This window comes from Puntigrus tetrazona, chromosome 6 (assembly GCF_018831695.1).
Source record: "Puntigrus tetrazona isolate hp1 chromosome 6, ASM1883169v1, whole genome shotgun sequence".
NCBI lineage: Eukaryota > Metazoa > Chordata > Actinopteri > Cypriniformes > Cyprinidae > Puntigrus > Puntigrus tetrazona.
The window spans coordinates 17,484,870-17,508,355 of record NC_056704.1 but is presented as its reverse complement, the minus strand read 5'-3'; the positions used below and the strand labels follow the sequence as shown (position 1 = coordinate 17,508,355).

The 23,486-nt window shown below is 35.1% G+C and overlaps 1 protein-coding gene across 1 annotated transcript; it reads right to left on the bottom strand.

Annotated features, from left to right (window-relative positions):
• Window positions 1-18,725: 18,725 nt before the first annotated feature.
• rhcgl1 (Rh family, C glycoprotein, like 1) lies at window positions 18,726-22,952 on the bottom strand. The gene is made up of 11 exons (XM_043242383.1): window positions 22,686-22,952; window positions 22,379-22,571; window positions 22,041-22,191; window positions 21,807-21,954; window positions 21,030-21,196; window positions 20,815-20,952; window positions 20,586-20,722; window positions 20,261-20,385; window positions 20,097-20,170; window positions 19,904-19,977; window positions 18,726-19,184 (listed from the first exon to the last, which is right to left on the bottom strand). The coding sequence occupies exons 1-11, from the start codon at window positions 22,870-22,872 to the stop codon at window positions 19,163-19,165; spliced, it is 1,416 nt and encodes a 471-aa protein (XP_043098318.1). The 5' UTR covers window positions 22,873-22,952; the 3' UTR covers window positions 18,726-19,162.
• Between the last annotated feature and the right edge of the window lie 534 nt (window positions 22,953-23,486).

Genomic DNA, 23,486 nt, shown 5'->3' with positions numbered 1-23,486 from the left:
GGGGAAGTGCTGGTTTGGGGCCACACCCTTGTGCTGTTTTTTAAAGGGACAGGAAGTTTGTGGGCATTTAAGTACATAAACAGGAACCATCCAGGCTTTTTCATGGTGTGACTTTAAAACCAATCAGCTATCATTGTTTTAGCTATTTATCAAGTTGACCCCACAATATGTAGAAAATGTCTTTTTCGAGAATATCATATGTGCATGGGCAAAGATTTAAAACATATTGCTCCAGTTACAGAGCACACTAATAAAAATAAATGAATTCAATGGACACATGTAACCAATTATAAAAGGTATTCAGCTCAGTTTAAATGCTGCGCAAAGGATGACAATAACTATAGAAAATTATCATGATGAAAAATGTACCTCTGTGTGAGACCCACCCTTCCTATTTTGCAAGTGCTGCTTGCTCTGCAGAACTGAATTTTCCTCCATCTATGATTAATACAAAAACATATGAATCACTGTCTGTGTGTGGATGCTGTCTAATCAACAGGCCTATTGTATTTCTCCAGTAATGTCAGCTTTCTTTTGCTTTATACAACATGCTTTATACAGTGCTTTATACAACAAATTGTTTCTAAGCGGTTCTGCTGTATAGCAGCTCTAACACAGCATTTGTGTAAATATTCACCGTCGGTGAGTTTAGTGTTCTTAACTGAGTAAAGTTAATAAATTATGAAACAATTCAGCTCAACCAAAGACATTAGTGTTGTTACTTATTTTGAGTCGGTTTAATGTTGATTTAAGTTTAGTTCATTTATGAAAACATTTGATTCAGCTATAAAGCAGTTCTACAAAACATAATATTCAATATAAGAAACTGGAGGAACAAAATGAGAGAAAAAAACAACACTGGGTATGTTAGTTTAGGCCACATGAGAATGTGTTTTTTCTCTCATCATCAGTGTTGAGTAAGTTACTAAAAAAAAGTTATTTATTAGTACTTTAGTAATTACATCTTCAAAAGTGTAATTAGATCACTGTACTAATTACTCTCTCCAAAAACCATCGCATTACATTGAATTTCAAAATCCCATCAACTTCAACCAGTTGATTACTACAATGGCAGATAGACCACAAATTAACAAGCACGTTTATCATAATGATTCTGTATGATATACAAAGTAATCCAAAAGCATATATAGTCACCACCACTATATTAATCAAGCCTCTCATTTCTGTTTCTTCTCTTTTGCAATAAACTTTTTGCACCCACATCCCACTTTCTGAATCCAGCCGATGAGTTCTTCTCCCGTAGAATTTAGAAAGTGGGATGTGGGTGATTTTCAAAACACTGCTGCACACTGACTGACTGACACTGGGCATCATCACAAGCTTTAAAAAAAATGTGCTATCTGTATGACCTCTGGAATGAAGATAAGGAGGATTTCTTTGAAAAACAAATAATCCTTGTTTTTATATATATATATATATATATATATATATATATATATATATATATATATATATATATATATATATATACACACAGTATATATATATATTCAGATATGTATCTTTTATATGCTTTCAAGACAACAAAGCATATAAAAGAGCGTCATGGTCTGGTGCTATCATCTTCCACTCTGGCATTTTAAGAATGTACAGTAATAAAAAAATAAATAAACTTTGGATTTACATTCCTCAAGGTCAAGATCATAAGAGGTTTATCAGTTCTTCTTGTATGCATGTCCCTGATCTCTTTTCTCCGGTCAGTGAAAGTTTGCTCAGAATGTATACATTGTATTCTCTTTTATTTATTATTTATATTTTGTACACTTTGAATGTGTATGACTTATGCTCATACCTACAGGAACAGAGAAGATCATAATAAGGATGTGGGTGAAATTTTAGCCTGATTAAGATGTTTTCCTTGGCACTTAATTGCTTCTTGTAGACAGATGAGAAAAAAAAGTTTTGCTCTGGGTATTTACGGTAAGGGAATTTGGAAAAACACTTGCTTATTGATTTCTGTCCACACAATTTTCTCACTTTCTCTGCTTTCATGTATACATATTTCAGATTCCTCTATCTGTATTTGTATGTTTGTATTTTCAATCAGTTCTACAGAAGAAAAAGAGATGCGTCTGGTAATAAACGTTATACTATAAATATACTTTAATTATAGATTTATAGATTAGCATTCATTCATTGTTGAGCCGAGTGTACTGCACTTTAGAAATAAACAAGCCTCCTCCCTTGATAATACATCAACAGATGGGCTGTTAAACGTTGTGCCATGTCTTACAGCACTCCGAAAATATGTCCATTATTCAGCCGTAAATGTTCACGTGATTTTCTCTTTGTTTCTTCGCAAGTAGAGTGGGTTTAAAACCTCTGGCACCCTCCTTCTTAAAAAACCATAAAACACAACAACCCAAACATGGACACTCATAAACCACCAGAGATCTGGATGCTTTTTCACTTTCAGATATACAGAACAAAAAAATTGCTAATAAACAAAAATTCTTAACACAGATTACTGAGCCATAGAACAGCACTGATGAAGTCAAATTGAAAAACTGAGGTATGATGGTACAGTCATAAAACAGCCACAAACTCCACAACTAAAAGCTAATGTGGACCATGCTAGCAGCACACACCTCTCAGATGACAATGTCCAGCACCAGAAGAAGAGGTAATGCACATCCAGGTGAAACAAATATAAATATAAAACAGAAAAAGTACCAGCAAGCCGTATGTCGCAAATCAATAGTTTCGCAGGAGGATCTTATATTGCTTCAAACAGTGTAGGTATATTAAAAGGTATTATTAGGTATATCTTTCTGCAAGCAAAAAAACATCAACAAAAATTAAAATAAAATAAATCACAGGCTACCTGCTCGTGACAGATTTTTGTTCTTCCTAAAATCATTAAACAAGTCATATTAATAAACTGATAATTAGAATTGAACTATATTGATCAAACCCCTCAGGATATTAAAAAACAGTAGGAGCAATTTACTGGATTTAACCAAAAAATCAACAGTCAATAAACAGAGAAGTTATAGCAATTTAGTCCAGTAGCATATGTTTTGTGACAAAATAAAAATAAAAATTTAAAAATTTAAAATTACATTAGATGAGTCTATATTATTTATTTATTATATTATTTATTATTATTATTGGTTTGTTTGTTTTAAGATATAATTCCTTTTGTTTCTTAAAGGCACATTTAATTTATAATTCTATTCTATATTAATTTTAATAAACTGTTGATCCACCATACAGGAAAATATAAAATAAATACAAATAAAAAATATTTTTCAAAAACAATTTTTTTTACATGGATAAAATCCAACCATATTGTCGTTAGACAAATCACACATTGTAATGAAAAATAAAATAGTCTCTGAATAAAAACAAAAGACATTTGTATTATTATGTTAATACAAAGCATGAGTGAGCAGAAGCAGCATCTGTAGAATTAGTATAAAAGAGGAAGCCACCTACATTTACATTAAAAGCATTTACAAACTCTGTCCACCTCAGGCACCCCCATCACCGAGACCATGCTGGATGTTTTTACTTAACGTCGTAGAATAATATTATGACTGTGTTTTTTAAAATTGTCATCACAATAATAGGAAGCTTGCCTGATACTGAAGTACATGCAGAGCTAGAAAGAGATATTGCAGGCATTTCAGAATGATCATTTGTATAAACAGTCTAACATCTGCAGCGAAAAAGAACTGGGTTGTTGATAAGATTGGATGTTTTTTCTGCGTGTGTTGTCACTTTCTTATCGCAGTTCCACTCATCTCATTTTCTCCTCTTCTTGAGCTTCCAGGCTTGTAAGCAATTTTGTGTTATCATATGCAAGGGCTCTTTCAGTAGCACTATAAGCCTATAACGTACAGTGTAAATCATATACTTTCAAATGGTATTTGAAATATTATAGGTAGATAGCTCGAACATCAGAGAGCTATCGAGACAACAATGCTCAAGAGAAAAATTGATGATAGTTTTACGAACAGAGATAGATAGAGTGAGTAAGTGAGTCATGGTTCAGACAAGGAGAGAAAAGTAGAACAATTCTGATTTTGTTGAAAATTTTTACTCAGCATCAGGGCATCCAACATCAGTTTATAACTTCATCAGAACATGTTTGCAAAAATGTAGCATCACTTGAACACCAATGGATCATCAGCAGGGAATGGGTGCCGTCCAAACAGCTGATAAAAACACAATAATGTACACAACTCAATTGAAAGCAAAAAAGGAAATATCTCATTTTATATACTGGATTTATGTATAATACTTGTGAATTATTTTGATGTAATGTATATATATTTTTTTCAAATCTGTTCCAAATAACATTTTGGATGGCCTGATGATGAATACATTCATATTTTCTGGGTGAACTATTCACCCAGAAAATAAAAATGTATAGGCCAAATAATCGGTAAGCAGAAACAGTAACTTGAGAAAATGGCAGTGGAAATAAAACTGTATTAAAGTAAATAGGCCATAAACATTACAGATAGTTAGTTTCGGGTTTCTAACAGCATGGGCTAATATTAAGAATGCACAATAACAGCTCATTTTATGCCAACAGAAGGTGTCTAAGTATGTGATGTGAGCCAGAGGAACGTATTAGCAACACTGCCTGTGTATCTGAAACAACTCTTCTTTTTGGTGAGTCATCCTCTGGTCAGCCCTGAACTGCAGATGGGTTTAGAAATTGCTGATGTGTGTTCTACTTTCCTGTGTTACAACAGATAATAATGCGTAAAGTGCAATGACAGCAGTGTTATATCACAGCTCCCCTTTCCAAACATGAACGGTAGCAGCCTACTAAAATCTGAAAATCAGTATTTCAAATAATATAACTACACTTGGAAAAAACATATTTCCAATACGACATATTTATTGTTGCCTCTTTCATACAAATTAACTTCTTGCCTATAAATTATTCATTAACTTCCTAGGTATTGAAGATTGGGGCAATATAAATAAATAAATATATATATATATATATATATATATATATATATATATATATATATATATATATATATATATATATATATATAATATATATATAAAAAACTGATTAATCGTGATTAATCATTGCCCAGCATATATTATATATTATATTATAATTACCTGTAGTTACAGGAAATACAATTACCTTTATATAATTACCTTTACCTTTATAATACAAATATAAATAATATTATAATAATAGTATTATCTAATAAGTTTAAACTTTGTATTGATAGTCCATTTCAAGTTGACTTGTACTTGAAAAGTTACTTATAGACAATAAAAAATATAGATATTACACAGACATGCTAATATAATGACTGATAGATGACATGGTTGTAAAGATAGATTGTCTAAAATGGACCGTCAAAATGAAGTGTTACCTATAATATTACCAAGCTGTGAAATTTGCCCTGATCTCCCTTTTATCATTTTCATTGTTACTCTGCTACCACAAGAGGGCCCTATTAGATCGCATTTGTAGCCTAAACCTGCTCTATTTCTCGTTTCAGTCTGAGGTTACGCCTGTCTGGATTTTGACCATTGTTACAGATATATGATAAGGTTACATCACTGTCATCATTAGTACGAGAGAGAGGCAATAATGTCACGCTGCCTGTAACTGATAGATGAGATCTGAGCAGGGAAGACAGGAGGAGGACATTTTGAGACAGTAAGGTGGATATTTCGGACAGTTTGTTGGGAGAGCAAGGAGACAGGCATTGAGATATTCAGGGCTTTTCGAATATAGCTTTTTCAGAACGTCATGTCATATCTTTGCACCGTCTGTGCATCGCTGACTCACAAAATAAATAAATATACGCATAAAAGTTTTTTTTTTTATTATTATTTTAGTTTGTGGAATCACTAGTAAAGGAGTGACTTAAGACAGATATTTGGATAAAAACAAGCCTTTCTTGTACTGTACGAGTCTGGAAGAAACGTTATGTGACTGCTGCTGCTGGCTGAGTCTAATCTATGAGGTACGTTCACACAACCCCAGCTGGGACCACAAACCATTTCTGGTGTGCAGTGGGGGCACAGCAGTCTTATCTTTACCGGGTTCCTTGGAGGAACATTCTGTTTAGACCTAGAGACCTGGAATAACCTACTTCTCTCCATCCTCCCAAAATTATTTTACTACAAACTAGATAAGATCACCTCTGACCCCCTTCCGTTCCTCTATGAGAAATATAAAAATGCTGCATAATTCTATCAGAATTTAGATTATAGGTTTATTTCTTATCAACATAAACTGACCCTTGTGTCTTTCCCATTCTGTTTGGCAAATTGGTCTTATGTAAGAATATTTATATATATATATATATATATATATATATATATATATATATATATATATATATTTTTTTTTTTTTTATATATATATATATTTTTTTTGTTGCATTGTCTGTATCAGTAGGCAAGAAAAACATGGATTAATAAATGCTACATTTTATACAATGCCGAACATGTTTCTACAGACAACATTCTGAAGGTTCAGCAAGGGAATGCACACATTTCTATTTTAGAAAAATGCTTTGTGCGTCCTAATAAAAGACCAGCTGAAATCCCTGTTTAATATAACAAGGTATTATGTATAGCAGATTACATAAATGTAGCATTCAATTTCCTACTTGCACATTTATATTACCATTTTAAATGCAGTATCAATATGCCTAATCTCAGTGTGTTTATGTACTTTTCTCGTCTTATACAGGCACATAGGAACAGATGGGTTGAATTGTGTACCCACCTGCTATTTGGCAAGAACATAAGCGGCACATAGGCTTAACGTTATCAACAGTCTGCAAGGCCATTGCAGAATCAAACTCCCAAATGCTATTTGTTTTATTACACTGTTCCACATTCACATTAAATCGGACTATTATGCAGTCCATTTCATTTACGCTAAATGAGAACGACCGGAATCAAATGCAGTGGTGATAGTTGGTGCCAAATTTGGTTAGTTATATAGTAAATTGTAAAATCCTCATAACAGCTGTCCAAATGTTTCTGTTCATTTTTAATGATTCAAATGAATGATGAAACAGAGAACCACTCCCAGCTGGGGCAAAAGGTGTCAGAACAAGTTGAGGGAGGCATGAGAAAATCAGCGCTTAAGCTCAAGGCTCTGAGAAGCACGGAGGGTCTCGAAGTTCTTCCTCAGCTCAGACTATAATTGCCTGATGCACAATAGTGCACCTGAAACACAGCCAGAGCACATTTACAACACTGGCAGTTACATACTGTATTTTCAGCCGAAGAATAGCCATACTGGAGCAGTATTTTAACAGAAAGGGTTCCAAAAAGAACATCCTGAGGGGTCCATGGTAGGCAAGTGGTGGAATATCAAAAAAGATTTATATAACTTATGATGAATCTCACCTATTCTCTGTGGTTAATAATGTGTTTATGCGATGTGTCAGGTCTTGACAAACAAATATTACATCTTATCTCATTTTACTGGACTCCAGAAACTAAAAACAGAGTCTGTTTTTCGTAGCTTATTTATACACGGGGCCTTTTTTACTGCTTTTGGGGAAACAAGTTATTTTTTACCTTTATATTAAAGGTACACACAGGCTTAAACCAGAACAGCATACTGTATTTGAAAACAGTACATGAAAAGAAAAATATCCAAACTGACAGTATTCACAAAACAGTATGCAAATAATTGACAGTGTAGGTCATGTGACACTACACGCATTAATACTATTTAGAAGCAATGCATATCCAACTCCTCAGATCACACTGATGCTTGGTCAAAACCCTTTTGCATCACTTTTCGACACACAGGGTATCCCTTTAGCAAAATTTTTCGACATGCAGGGCCCTCTGTTAATTTAAATACAGTAAGACACCTTTGGCAAAATGCACTGGGAATTTTATTGTCATAAAAAAGTTATATACTGGGCAATGATTTTTGGGTATTAAAAACTAGCAGGTGCAACTACAGCCATAATTTATTTAAAATATATATATATGAATAATTCAAGTTTTCCCAGAGAAAGGGTAGGTTTAGGGTAGGGTTGGGGTTATGTGCTCCAAATAAAAAGAATACATTTATATAAAATGATTTCCGCCTTTACAAATGAATGCAAACCCTTAAATTAAAGCAAACAGCTGAAAGCAATGGAGGACCCTGCATGTCAAAAAGTGACGCTAATGCGTTGAAAAATGTGCTAAAGGGGTACCTTGAGTGCCAAAAAACAATGCCAAGGGGTCCTGACCAAGCATGAATATGTGACGAGTTGGGAGTGAGAATGTCACAGAACATACATTTCTCATGGTTGCAAAGCAATTAGTTATTCAAAAGTAGTACCTTCTCAGAGATCATGTGATGTTGGATAATATTTGCACTGAAAAATATAGTGGGGTTATACTGACACCTAGTGGTGTGGATGTAATATCATGTAAAACTGAACATTTCAGTTGCCAGTGCTACTGTCATGGGCGGACTTACCCATTAGGAAGTGATAGACGACTGTCTTGGGCCCCAAAAAGCCAAGGACCCCCTAAAATGATTTTTATATAAGGGGTGCGCATTAAGCGTGGACACGGGAGCTGTTTCTGTTTATATGGCGTTTATTATCATCTGTGTGTCCGAGTTGAACTTGCTGTGTATCCTGCTTTGAGTCTGCCCTGTTCCGTGAGCGGCTAAAAGGGGCTGCGCTTTTTAAAACACGGATATGTTGCTTCTCTAATTTTACATGCAAATCGCAGCACAGCTATTGTCTTTACCGTATGTATAACCTATGTGGCTTTATCAGACGACAGCACAGTTATAAATCATTAATAGCCTATAATTATTTATAGTTCTGACACGTATTTTCTTTAGAAATGGTTTAAAGGTTGTATCTCAAGAGTGAATCAATTGCTATTTTGGGGTTTACATAGAAGAATTAAAGTGTTTGCTAAATAAATAAATGTTAATGTAAATGAATTAATGCCATTGTAACGTACATGAAAAAAGCAGAAACACTGGACACAACTATGGAGCATCATCGTGCAAGTAATCATCACAACAAATGTGTGCAGATTTATAGGGTCCCATTCCTATATTTGCGTTGGGCCCCCAATTCATTATATCACTATACAAATATAAATAACAAAATTAAATAAACCATTCGTAAGATGAAAGTGTTGAGATTACTGAGAAACATGTGATCTCAACATGTCTGCCACCTTGAGACTTCTATGGGTAAAAATAAAACAGCTTTTATTAAGCTGATACAACATGAGTTTGCATCTCTAAGATGCGCCTTTATGTATTAAGAACAGTAACTATCATCACACGATTGTCTTCAGAGATCTGTTTGGTAATGTCGTTCTTTGTAAAATGCTCTAAACTCATTCTGATCTAAAGAAGCAAAAACAAGAGGTGTGCTAAGATCCATCAGAATGACTCGAGAATTCCTTCGCTTGGTCAGAGGAAATGACATATGCTGGCCCACCGAAACCCCAAGATTTTCCAACAGTGCAAGAAGAAGGTACCACAGAGATGGCGATGAGAGTGAGCGCTAAACAAAGAGCAAAAGATAGCGGGGTGGTTTAAAAAGACTCAGTAGGATGTGTTGCCAGGGGAACAGGCTGCCTTGAGTTGCACTGAGTAAGATAAGGGAATGCAACATCGGGGCAAGACAAAGTCCTTGGCCTCCGTTGATGTTTGGCTGATTGTGCTGAGGAGGCCATCTGAATTCTAATCACAGAGCAACAGGAATAAACAAGAACTGGACAATGTATTTATATATTGTTTTTGCTTTTCTTTAGTTTCAACTTAAAAAGCACCAGCAGTTTGTTATACGGTTATATAATACTTTATTTATGAGTAGTATTATAAAATAGATGCCTGCATGTTGTAGATACATACATTCCAGCATACAATGTTACTAAGTGTACACAGCACTAGTACTTCATTTTATTATATTTGTATTTCTTATCATAATTTACATATATTTACAAATAATTAGCTTGTAAATAAAACTTATTTTTTTATGCAAAGAGTGATTGGAAGCACATCCAATCCGGGGTAATTGAAAATGCTGTCATAGGCTTTTTTGTGCTCAGCTGCTTGTTTCCAGAATGCTTAGCCTAGTTATAGATCCGTGCAGGTGCTTAATTTTTCACTGCTCTTTTGGGAGAACAAACAAACAGAGAAGCGTGTGCTCCCACATTACTCATGCTAATTGCTTTACATAAATCACTGTGGGGAAACTGACAGTAATCAACAAAAGACAAAATATGTGCTTTGGCGACCCAGCTTTCCTTTCCCCATTTCCTGCAGTTTTATGCCACATATCTGTGCCATCTTCTCAGCTAAAGTCTTAAAGGAGCATTTTTCCTCTATTAAGTCATGAATTTCCATGATTTCTTGCACTAGGAAATAAGAAGTAAAGGGCAAAGGCTGCCAAGACCATTTCCATAAACGTAATTACTGAGAAGGAGAGTGAGAGGCCAAACCTCTGCCCTTTAACCACCTTCAAACAGAGCCACACACATTCTTAAATATACAGAGGGAGAGAGAGAGAGAGAGAGAGAGAGAGAGAGAGAGAGAGAGAGAGAGAGAGAGAGAGAGACAGAGAGAGAGAGAGAGAGAGAGAGAGAGAGAGAGAGAGAGAGAGAGAGAGAGAGAGAGAGAGAGAGAGAGAGAGAGAGAGAGAGAGAGAGAGAGAGAGAGAGACAGAGAGAGAGAGACAGAGAGAGAGAGACAGAGAGAGAGAGATGCTGCACCTGAAATGAAAATCATACAGCGTCAGTGACCCCATCATCTGTGGATTTTGCATGTGCAATTCATATCTCTTTGGTCAGGTATCTACCCTATAAATACAGATAATGACTCTCATGGAATTTCTTTGCACATTTAAAATGAAAGCTGGGGAATAATAAAATCTCATTTACTCTGTATATTAAATCACACAGTTGGACTAACTATACAAGCTATTGGTATAGACAAGTATAAGTATAGACAACATATTATGAAGAAAAAAAAAAAACATCTTATCTTATGGTACAGTAATTGCTATAGCAATGGCTTTAAAAATAAAAAAGGCCAATAAAAAATGAAAAATAAACTAAACAAAAAAAACCCAGATCAGAACAGCCATTTGATCTGCTGGGTCAATGCATTTACAAGTCAGGTCAGGTAAGTAAAGTAAAATTTTAAAGTAAAGTAAAATTAAATTAAGTTAAGTTAAATAAAACCTCAGTTTTGATTTATATCATCCTTGTACATAAACACAGTTAATCACGCTTGTCTGTTATGAGAAAATCTCAGCGTGAAGCTCTGTGGGATTGACATCATTTGCAAAAGTCAGAAGTGGGCTGAGGGTTATTTAAGATTGTGAACTCCGCATTGACTCACATATAGTATAAACATATTTCTGACATGGAGAAATGTATAATTGAACCAGAGCCGCATGGCTAAATTCTAATGTCAAAGGCATGTAAAATACTTCATAATGATTGCCCTTCTCAGTTTGTGCTCGGACGAGAACGCCATGCAGCGTTAAGCTACTCAGGTGCTAGAAAGCAAATTAATTTCATATTTAAATGTATGAATCTGTAGCATAACAAAATGCACATAAATCTCATCTGTGATATGTGGTATACATCAGCCTCTTTTGATGTTTAGCTGATGAAAAGAATTAGTTATAAACCAAGATGCCGGCAGACAGAGGTTATGGCAGACCTTTTGATCATATACAGATTAAAGGCTTGACAATAAATTAAAAACTACTTGTGAACGTAGAACTTTACCATGCATGAATACTGCAAGAAAGGATAACTATATACATTGGGTGGAAGAATATTATAGAATAACCGCAAATTTTGTAAAATTTCAATGCCATCCACATTTCTAATTCCAAGTTTTAGTGCAAGGACGTAAACCTGAGTGCCATTCATGAATATTTCATCTTCTCTCATTCAAATGTAATTTAACACAAACAAAAAAAGATAGCATCTGCGTATTTGGTTTGTATTATTAAAAAACAGGCTGAAAATTTCGATAGTTTTCTAAATGATGATATTTATTTCTCATCACACTTCTTATCTCCCTTGTACCGCAGAGGCAGGTTCATCAAAATACTGAGCATGTGGAATATTTTATGCTCAGAGCACTTCGCTCTCTCACACAAGACTGCACAAACAAACATATTGGCAGAAGACTGCAGGTGACTCGTTTTTTATATTTATTTGTAATGTGTGTTTTTCAAACAATGTGTGAACGATGCATTGAGTTATTGGGATGATCTTTCATACTCTTCATAATGAAGCTCTCATTCATCTATCGCAATCCTCGAGACTGGAAATAACCAATTGGGAGGTTTAAGGGTGGGCAATGGGGATGAATGATGACAGAAAGAATGGCACACTAGCGTGCAAAAGAAGGCTACCTGTCCACCCCACTTACGCACTTGACGTGATTTGTGAGTCAGCTGAGAAGAACCTGCGCAGCTCGCGCAGGAAAAAAAACCCAGAACAGGTGTTGTAAAAGAGCGATGCAGCTGGGATTTGCTTGTGAAGCAAACAGCTCAGCTGGGGATTGGATTTCTGAACAAAAAGCTGTCCGGCTTGAACATTGCCAAGCATTAATCTATACGAATAATAATTGGTCCACATGCTCCTCTTTTTTTTGTGCTACGCTCCAACTGTTATGAGTATATTTTCACTGCGAAACCTCGGAACATGAACTTGGTGAAGCCGCATCTCATGAGGTCTTTCCACTGTTTCAATTATTCACTTTCTATTTAGTAGTGAGGGGAAGCAAATTTGTGATGTCACTGTTACAAGAATAATCTGCATGTATAACAAGCGATGACAAGGACAACAGATGGCACGCACAATGCTTAAATATCTCGTCAGATGTTTACAGGCTTGATTGAAGTCTTTTTGATGTGATGTAGGGGTGCTGGTGAAAATATCACACAGATCTGAAAATAGATTTTGAAATAAGCAGATAGCTGCATCAAATTTTCATTGAGCTGGCTGAAGATAAAACCACAAGTCTTACGTAAAGGGTACAAATACGACTTCTTTTGAACGGGATACTAATGCATTCATGCATGCAAGTCGTATATTAGCCAAATGAGCAAACGAAGAAACAGTTATTTGTGTTATTTCATATCTACGTGAAAGTTTACAAATAAAGGAAAAATGTACAGTCAGCTGGTTAAATAAATTTAAAAAAATTATATATGTAGTCTTGAAATATGTTTGAGTTTAAATTATTTCATTATTTTAACAGGAGCGTCTCATGCTTTCTCTAAGAAAAAAAAAAAAATAAGATGAACACTGACCCTGAAGTCATCTTCAATACAGTCACTAACTGAGATGCAAGAGTTGAAACAAGAAAGCAGTTCTACCTAGTGATGGGAAAAAAATGAACTAGTCTTTATTCAAAGACTTTTTGTGAATGTTCATTTGAGGAGAGTTTAATTTAAATGTTAGGCCTAAAAAAGTCTATGCACCCGTTTTAAAGTCTGCGCACCCGTTTAAACACAAAATAAGATATTTAGAACAATTCTGGTGACCAAATATTTGATGGTAGCTATTAGTAAACACTTGGTGAGTATACCCTGACCTTTAAAATCACAGCTTTTTGAGAAATAATAAAACTCAAACACCTCCACTATAAATTATGTGATTGTAATTTTGTAAATTTTGTTGATTTCAATTTTATATTTAAATGTGGAGAAGACATTATTTTTAGATTACATTTATATTTATATATATTACATCTCAAAATGTTACTATTATATAAGGGTGTGTACATTTTTTATACAGACTGTATTTACATAACTGGTTCCTCAAATGTGCAATCCAATCAAATCAGAAATCAGAAATCCAGAAATTCCCTTGTTCACACACACACACACACACACACACACACACACACACACACACACACACACACACACACACATTCATTTTTGTTAAAAGTGGGCACTATGGTTTTTATACTGTACAAACTGTATGTGCTATTTCCCTACACCTAACCCTACCCATTTTTGCTATTTTAGATATTTTTAATACACTCCATTCTCTGTGAATTATAAGCGTTTTGAAAATTGTAGACATGGGGTAATGTCCTCATAAGTCACCTTCTCATTGTTATACCTATGTCATACCCACGCCATTATACAAATTTATGTCCTCATTTGTCACAAATACACAAACATGCGCGCACACACACACACACACACACACACACACACACACACACACACACACACACACACACACAAACACATAAATACATAAAATAAAGTTGTGTAAAATATTCAAGCAAAATAAAATAAATTGTTTACAGACAACCCACTGGTAGCGACCCTTTTAGTTTCCCGGATATACGGTGTTAACAGAACATTATATCAGAGCACTGACCAAACGCAAGTATTCCAGAGAGTCATGTAATAAGGGAAAAATAAACAGCCCTTAGCATAAATGTTTACAGGTAAATGCCAGTTTTAAGGAAGCCTTTTAAAGGCATATTAGTCAATGAAAATATCCAGGGAAACGAAGCTGACACTGTAGGTAAACACTATGTATACATCCACATATTTGCATAGACGATTGGGGCTCCCTAAAGTAATTGAGTTAGGTTTTTCCACAGGCAACCCTGATTTGAATACTCAACTCCAAACTCGCTGCATACTGAATGGGTAATGCAGCATTCTCATTTGTAAGAAAAACACAAAGTTGATTTTTTTTGCTTGTCTTTAGGGAATGTGGGGGAGAGTTGAATGAGTGTGCTGAATAGAATGATTATTTTCTTAATTAACTTTTTGTTATGACAGGAGCTGGATTGGGAGCTCCATATCTAAATCATCTCATTTACATCCGCCTCTTCACTCATTAACATACAAAAAAGATTCCTGTTTCGATGAGAAACTTTGGATTCCACCCTCACCGCGGTGCCATCGTAGTCTGATCGACCTGATAGGCAGGAATCCCCTGAGTTTTTGTGTACACAAACGAAGACAGTCAACGCAGCTGACTTCTCACAAGTGTGATTTCAAAAGAAAAAAACATATGGGTTTCAATGATAAACTAAATTATTTATTTTATTGCATGGCGTTTGTTGAAGACCACCATTGTGCTAATGCATTAACAACAAAAAAAAACCTACATACATTTTACATATTATTCCAACAGCCTCAGGCATCATTGGTCATTCATATAAATTATGTACATTACAACTTAAGCTCAAAAGACAACAAAGCAAAACCATTTTTGGCAGTTGTTTTAATGTACTGTGAATAGTTTTGTTTTTCTAAGCTGTGTTTTTCCACCGACATGCTCCAATGAATAGGGTTGTACAACACTTTCAAAAGCCAATGCATTTACAACTTGGACAAATACACAAATCTCTGACATTACAATTCAGCCAATACACATGTTAATGCATTTGAAAGCAGCAGTATTAATCATCAAATTAATAAAACACACACAAAAGGTGTTAGGCCATTTCAGATACAAATAGAAGGGGTAATTACAAATACAAATAAAAATATCTTCATTAAGTGGAAGCACATGCTTGTGTGTGTAGGTGTGTTTGTGTGTGAGTGTTGAATTCTTACCACAGCGTGGAGCTCTCTCTCTATCTAGCTGATTGTTCTCCTTTGCCAATAAGTAGTGGAAAGAGGCTCAGATGGATGTTCCTCATTTAAAAACACAGCTGGATTGCAGTCGCCCCCTGGACCACTGCTCTGAGACCAGAGTCTTTCACTCACAGCTGCTGAAAGACCTCTAAAATATTACAAGGCTAACCTTGAAATTCAGGTGCATGGGATTTTGCCTTCCCTAGCATGGGAATAAAAATATTGAACTAACCCCTTGTGTTGCAACTTTCAGCCCATTTACAAAACATTCAGAGATTTCTTCCCAAAATCAAGGACTTGGGCGTTAACTACCGTGTTCTTCATGGCTCCAGTTCTTTGGTTATTAAGCATATTTGCATATTTTAGCGCTCCTGTGTTAGCTCTGTGGTAGATACAATGATGTAAACAAAGCCCGTTGGCTTCAGGATATCCTCCTCAACCATCCACAGAGGCTTTTGTTCGTGTAATCCTCTTTTGCTCTCAGCTGTTACAAAAAGGGACCGCAATCGGGTCTCACTGCGACTAGCATGTGTAGGTCTACAACAAAAAAGGCACCTTAAAAAGGGACCATCCTTCTTGCTCTGTACATCCAAGTCTACATAATAATTATAAATGATTACCCCATTTGTTTTCCCTGAAATAATTCAAATGAATGTTAATTATTTATACTAATCAAGCACCCTATCATCCATTACAGAGATATCTCACTTCCATTTGCTCTCACAAGAGTTTTGTTTTGAATAATTTCTACACAACAGCTTATTAAATTCTCTAGTGCATATGTAATTGTTCTTCTGGGTTTTAATTTTGCTAGTACTTATTTTTTATTATTTAAAAATAGGAGTCCCCCTTCAACCTAGGTAATAAAAAAATGCCCCATATTCTGTTAATATTGATACATCGATACAGCGATACTGCATTTATTTTTAGGGTGGTCTGATGCACGCAGCTTATTGCTCTGACAAATCCAATTTTGAGAGAAGTATTTTATTGTAAGTATGTTATGACTGCTGATCCCCCAGATGATCATCTTACTCAGCTGCATGGGGACCAAGGTGGTTTCCAGTAACTTTTCATGACTGGATATACCTGCACAACCAGAACACATCTGCTTTGGAAACAAATAACACATGGTTTACATTATAACTCATTTGTTTCCTAATACATGACAGACAGTCTCACGCGAATGCCCAGGTGTGAAAATATATGCGCAATACTGCATGTGGTATTATCAAAAGGGGAGTGGCTAGAAAAAAAGGCGTGTAATTTACTTATAAACTATTTTCCCTCAGAAACTGCAAGCAAACGGGTTGGATTTTTTTCCCCCAGAATGTGCACCTTCATTAAAACACTGTGATATAAGGTAACTACATGGGTTAAGGTAGTAAAAGGTTCAGTGTTCCTACCTTATTATTACCTAGTCATTGTAATTACTATAAAACTACATACAGTAAAATTCATGTAAAGAACAGGAGTGTAAAATATAGTGCTACCATTAAATATCACAAATATAACACATAAACTGCAAGTAACACATTGCATGAAATGCATTTTTCATGTAGAACACAAACAATAACGTACTTTCAAGAAATCTCATTGACTGCTGAATCTCTGTATTGGTTATAATATGCTTGTTACCAACATCAGTTCTTGGGTGCTTATATAATAACAAAAAAAATGGCTTCATATATATTATTAAGCATTTGGAAGAGCAGTTGCAATAAAATATACTGTAAGACTCCAGAGAGAAATAGTTACTCAAATATATTATACACAGGCTTTAGTCATCTTAGCCACTAGTAAGCAAATATTCAATAATGTACTGTAGATACATCACTGATTCTCAAGAAGAACATACAAATTGATACACTACTTAAGAATGGACACAGGATATGGAGGGGATGACTGACAAAATTCACAAAGAACGCACTGTTTATTAAAGTTGCAGAGCCAGAAAGTTAGACTGATCGAGTCAAAGGGGGAGGATTCATTTTCAAACACTTTGAAGACTTGGAGCTCTGATGTAAAACAAAGGGATCAAATTACAGCAATTCATTCGCATTATCACAAGGTTATCTATGGGAGGGGGGTATGATCATTACCCTCTCGATCCTTTGATCAGAGAAGTTCACCAACAGTACTTTCTGACCATGTGTAATTAAACTGATTGTATATTGTTATTACCATAGTAATGCAGATAATGATTGTGATAAAAATAACAAAACTTTTTTCGTTTTTTTAGTTGTCATTTTTATTTTTTATTTACAGTAGACTGATAAATGATTTCATGTTAGTGAAATAACAATACAGTAGGCCTAAACAAGTAAAAGAGCGTAAAGGGAAATTAGGGAGTCTGTTGTTTCTGACTGAATGTCTGCTAAAATTGCTTGAAATATTTTCATGAAAACACCTTAGAGCAGTCATTTTGGTTTTAGTTTGAAGCTGTATCGGTCAATTTCAAGGGCAGGCTGCAACACATTATCTAGTCTGCACAGAGCTTTGGCTATTATCAGTGTACAACTAAAAAATCTAAGCTAAAATTGCCACCTCACTTGTTGCCTCCTCCCACCGCAGTTACCGCTTTTCTAAGTGCTTCCTTTTGGCAAATAGTTTAGGTCAATTAGAGCAAAAAAACACCAGCTGTGTAGCTGATCTGGTCCAAAGAGTCTGTTCTCTTTTTTCAGTTTTATGCTGGCAAAAAAAAAGAAAAAGTTTTTTTATCCATAATTTTATCCATGACAACTTTCAAAGAATTTTCATAAACATTCATTTCTATGGTGTGTAAAAAGTCAACTAGTTAAACAAGGGCCAAGGGAAGACAAAATAGACTACCCGTTTTAGTAGACAGTGAATCTAGTGACAGGAATGATTCTAAGACATCGTGCAAAGAGATTTAATGCTGTCTAATGGGAATGATCACTTATTATTTTAATGAACTGGACTTTTGCCCAAACAGTTTTGATGAATGACTAGCTCTCAACATTCCAGACAGTAGGAAGTTTCTTTGCTCACAGAGAGTTCCTTCAAATAAAGGCCTCAGGTGAATATGCAAATTAACCTGTCAAAGCCAATCACGTTGTATAGTGTCAATATCCTTCAGTGCTCAGAAATAGAGAAAAGAAACTGGCATATGATAAAAAACAATAGACTTTATTAGGAAGGTTAAATAACATTGTGAAGTTCACTTTTTAGGTAAACAAGTCAAATTGATCTTCAGTTCTGTTTCTTTACAGTGATCAGTTATTATTATTAATATACATAAATAAAGAAAAGATAAAGTCTCGGATCATTGGTGCAGGTATATAAAGAATTTTAAAAGGAAATAAACACAAGTTTGGATTTGTTTTTGCGGAAGCAGCAGTGGTAACACTGGTTAGTCAGGTGCTACAGACAAAATGCTTTTGGATTATTTCATTGTACAACCCACAGCACATGACAGATGTAAAAAAAATTCCATTGAGTAGCTTATCTAGTCTCAATCTGTAAAGCCTTTATCATTCTTATTCAAACATCGCTCCCATCTGAAGTTCTCCAGGGACTTTTTCAGTTTTTAATTTGTTTGTTCCTTACACATGACTTCGTTGATATCTGTGTACATAAGAAATTCCAACAGTTTAAATAATTTTAAACAGCACGTTCTTAATCTCTTAACTGTAATTTGATATTAATCTCATATGACCCTGGACCACAAAACCAGTCATAAGTAGCTCTGGTATATTTGTAGAAATGGCCAACAATATATTGTATGGGTCAAAATGATATATTTTTCTTTCATGCCAAAAAACATTAGGATATTAGGGAAAGATTGTGTTCCATGAAGATAAATTTCCTACATCAGGCAATTTTCCAGCCTGATCTTATGATAATTCATACATATTTTCCAAGGTGGCTAATTTGTATGACCTCACTCACACAAATTTATATGACTTTTGCTAAAATGTATGCATTTCACGAGTTGCCAATTCATTTGATTTAATAAGAATAACCCACACATAAACCTACTCGTCCCTGGGGTTTAGACAAATCGAACAAACTTGTATGAATGAGGCTGTATAAATTCATACAAATTAGCCACCTCCTAAAATACGTTCAAATCGTTGGTTAGATAGCGTTGGGATTTATTCAATATTTAGATTTTTTGCATATCTCAGATTCCAAACTTTTAAAAAGTTAAATAATCTCAACCACATATTATCCCGTCCTAACAAACCATAACTGAATTATCGCAATATAAATAAATAAAAAATCTACCCTTATGAATGGTTGTATGGTTCAGGATATTAAGTGATTTTAACTTGACAACTCACGCATCTGGCACGCCTCCTGCATGGTTAATGTTTGAGTGTCTAGGGAGAACATTTTTATCCTCATCCTCAGGAACCTAAAAATAAACACCACAGGTTCTATTTGCCTCCCATTTCTAATCCAACTACTCTTTTGGCAAAGAGAACATTCAAATTTTTCAGTTCTGTACATTTCATCTACAAACACTTTTCTTACCTCCCAGTAAACTTCATCATCAAAGCAGTTGGCGTCTGCTGGGTCTCCCCAGATTGGCAGCTTTAGTATGCCACCTGGACAATTACACAACGTAAAACGCCAGCTCATGCATACTTATAAAAACACCTAGAATGGTTTACTTGTTTAACTTTATTTGCACTCACCGACCAAAGCTCCACCTACAAGGCCAAATGCTATTGCTACAAAAAGTCCAGCCGCCTGGTAACAACCCTGAATGTTGACTGTCCTGTTAGCAACATCATCCTTGAAGTCGAAAGTGTTAATCAGCCTGAAAAGTAACCACAGTATGACACGTCATGCTATAGTTTACTTTCTTTTTATTTCCCTGAACGGGGCAAACAGAAGCAAACAGCATACAGTAAGTAATAATACAAAATAATATACTTTAATTCAATAAGTATATACAATAATATATAAATATATAAAATAAAAAAGAAAGTTAGATAGATAGATATACATTTTACTTACCCTTCATGTCCATAAACAGAATCGCTGGCGGTAGCTGCAGTAATCGCTCCAACAATACCACCTATAACTCCAGGCATTGCGTGCAGGTTATGTATTCCACAAGTGTCTTGTATCTTCAATTTTTTTTCCATAAAAGGCTGATGAAAGATAAATCTCAGCCATTACTTTTTTTTTACTTCAATAAAGTATTTTGAACAATTTCAGAGCCATAAAGCACAGCGAAACTTACAGTCAGAAAGACATATCCAAAAGTGGAAACGATGCCTGAACAGAATCCCACTATCAAAGAGCCATACGGTGTAATCATGAATTCTGAAGCTGTACCCATCGCAACACCGCCGGCCAACGTAGCATTCTGAATATGTACCTGAACAATGTCACGGAATTATTTTATGAATTACGAATTAAAGTTCAACTCAGATTTTCAACCAGAGATTCGGTTACCATGTCGAGCTTTCCGTGTTTCTGTGAGATACTTGAAATGGCAAAGGTAGTGAGAACCGAGGCAGCCAGAGCGAGGTAGGTATTTATAACAGCTCTGTGCTGGCCATCGCCATGATCTGCAATAGCAGAATTAAAACTGGGCCAGTACATCCAAAGAAAGAGAGTGCCTGTTAAAGGAATAAGGAAATATTAGGTATAATTCTGAATGTTTCGATAAACTATATAATGGATACAGCAGGCGGAGGCCCTGGGGTATTCCCAAAAAAAGAACACTAAAATGCAAGAGTGAAATTAGCTCAATTCATGTTTTAATATTTTTTTTTTTTACAATTTTGCAAATGTAGCTAATGAGATTTTTGTTCATAAATTACAATTATTTGAAGGTGATTTTAATGATAATTTTTCAGCAACTAACTAATTGGAAAAAAACCCAAAAACAAATGGGATGGCAGAGGGGAAATGGAGAATATGCAGACCTGCGCTGTATTAAGTTATTTTACATAAATGGAGGTTTATTTTACAAGAGGCTTTGAAATGCCAAAATACGATTAAACAGAAAATTGCACCATTTGCTGAAGTGGTTATTTTGAATAAATATGTACTTGAATGTTACTTAAAATACCTTGCAAATCAACAGCCCTTCTAGAGCCACTTACACTTTCACTTTTCTTTGATTCATGATTTATAATAATTTATCTGTTAATATAGAGGGGCTTTTGTTATACCCTGCCTGATGCAATGAGGGAAAGCTGAAAGGGACATTCTTTCGCTACTCACCAATCATTGCGAACACATCAGAGTGGTAAACAGATCCTTGTAAATGCTTGCTTTGAGATAGCGATGGTCGATATAAGACCCAAGATATGGCCAAACCATAATATGCTCCAAAAGTGTGAATGACCATGGAACCACCAGCATCTTTCGCCTATGCGTGTATGAAGTAATCAAAAATGACAAATTCCTTTGTTGATGATGGTTTATGGTAAGAAACTAAGTGGCTTTAAAACTTACATGTAGGATTTCAAGAATGATATACTCCTCAACAGCAAACAAGGTGACTCCAAACAGAGTAAGAAGCAATAGCTGCACTGGACTGATTTTTCCAAGACAAGCACCATATGCAATGAGACAGCCAGCCACGCAGAAATCCGCATTGATGAGGCTGATTGAACAAACGACAGTTAAATTCATTAGATGCAGATTAAAGATGTATATATTAAGTATCATTTTTAAGAATGGAATGGCATGGAATGGTCTGTATCCTTTAAAAAGCACAAGGCTATAGGCCTAAACATGAAGGTGAACATATCAGTGTTTTTTATAATGTAGATTACAAAAAAATCAGTTACTTCTCAATCCCGATTTTTATCTTCCAGTCATTTTTGTCAAGGTGATGAAACCAGCCTTGCATCAGCAGAGCCCACTGAATTCCAAAAGCTGCGATGAGAAAATTGAAACCAACTGCACCAAAACTGTAACGCTTGAGAAAGGTCATTAAAAATCCAAAACCAACAAAGATCATCACATGTACATCCTGAAAACCTGAAGCAACGAAAAAAGAAAGACAAGAATGTAGAAGAGATTAAACAATGCTACAGCATTAAAGTAAATTCAACGGATTGCAGCAAAACATTCAAGTTCGTTATAGTCACTTACTTGGATATCTATAGTAAAACTCATTCTCTAAATGTGTGGAAATATTTTTCTTTCTTTGGTGTTCGATCCAGTGACTGTCAGATTCCTCATCATAACGGATGAACACACCGAACAGAATAATCATAGCAATCTGCCAGACAAAGCAGACTGCTGGGAGGCTGATTCGAATATCGGTGTTTTTGGTCATTTTAAGTCTTGCAGATTTTCCCGAAGAGAACTTCTGGAGATGACAGGCAAATTATTTTCTTCTTAATTTGGTCGGTTGCTTTCAATAGGAACATGTGACTCACCTTTTGTCATAACGTTTTTATAGTGCAGTCTGGAGGTGTGTCATTACATCATAAAGCAGCACCTCCTACAAAAACATACCATACACACACACACACACACACACTCATGACAAGTTTGATGTTTGTTAAGGAAATGGAAGAAGCAGTGTCTGGGTTCTTATGCAATGATTATGTATTGAGATGAATTTGCCACAAAACACGTGATGATATGCATAGACAGTACTTATGTTTTTATTGCCTTGATAGTTAGTTAAGTGATCTGGCAAAAGAAAATAAAGAATATTTGCACTGTAACCATATACCATAACAGGTATCATTGCTTTGGAATAGGTCATTGTACTAATAATAGGTCAAGTACGGTGACACATGGCTTCCTCACACATATATTTTTTACACTCAATTATGTCATAATAACGACATGGTTTCTCATTATAACAAGATGTTTTCTCATTAAAACAATATCTTTTCTCATAGAAACGAGATATGTCGTTAAGACAACATAATTATCATA

What these genes read in the sequence shown, in the direction of transcription:
- rhcgl1 (XM_043242383.1), bottom strand. Translation starts at nt 22,872, where the DNA reads ATGACCAAAAACACCGATATTCGAATCAGCCTCCCAGCAGTCTGCTTT. An exon ending in ATAAAAATCGGGATTGAGAA is followed by an intron (nt 22,192 to 22,378) that starts GTAACTGATTTT and finishes TTGTTCAATCAG; the next exon opens with CCTCATCAATGCGGATTTCT. An exon ending in GCAGGAGGCGTGCCAGATGC is followed by an intron (nt 19,185 to 19,903) that starts GTGAGTTGTCAA and finishes TTATGTACACAG; the next exon opens with ATATCAACGAAGTCATGTGT.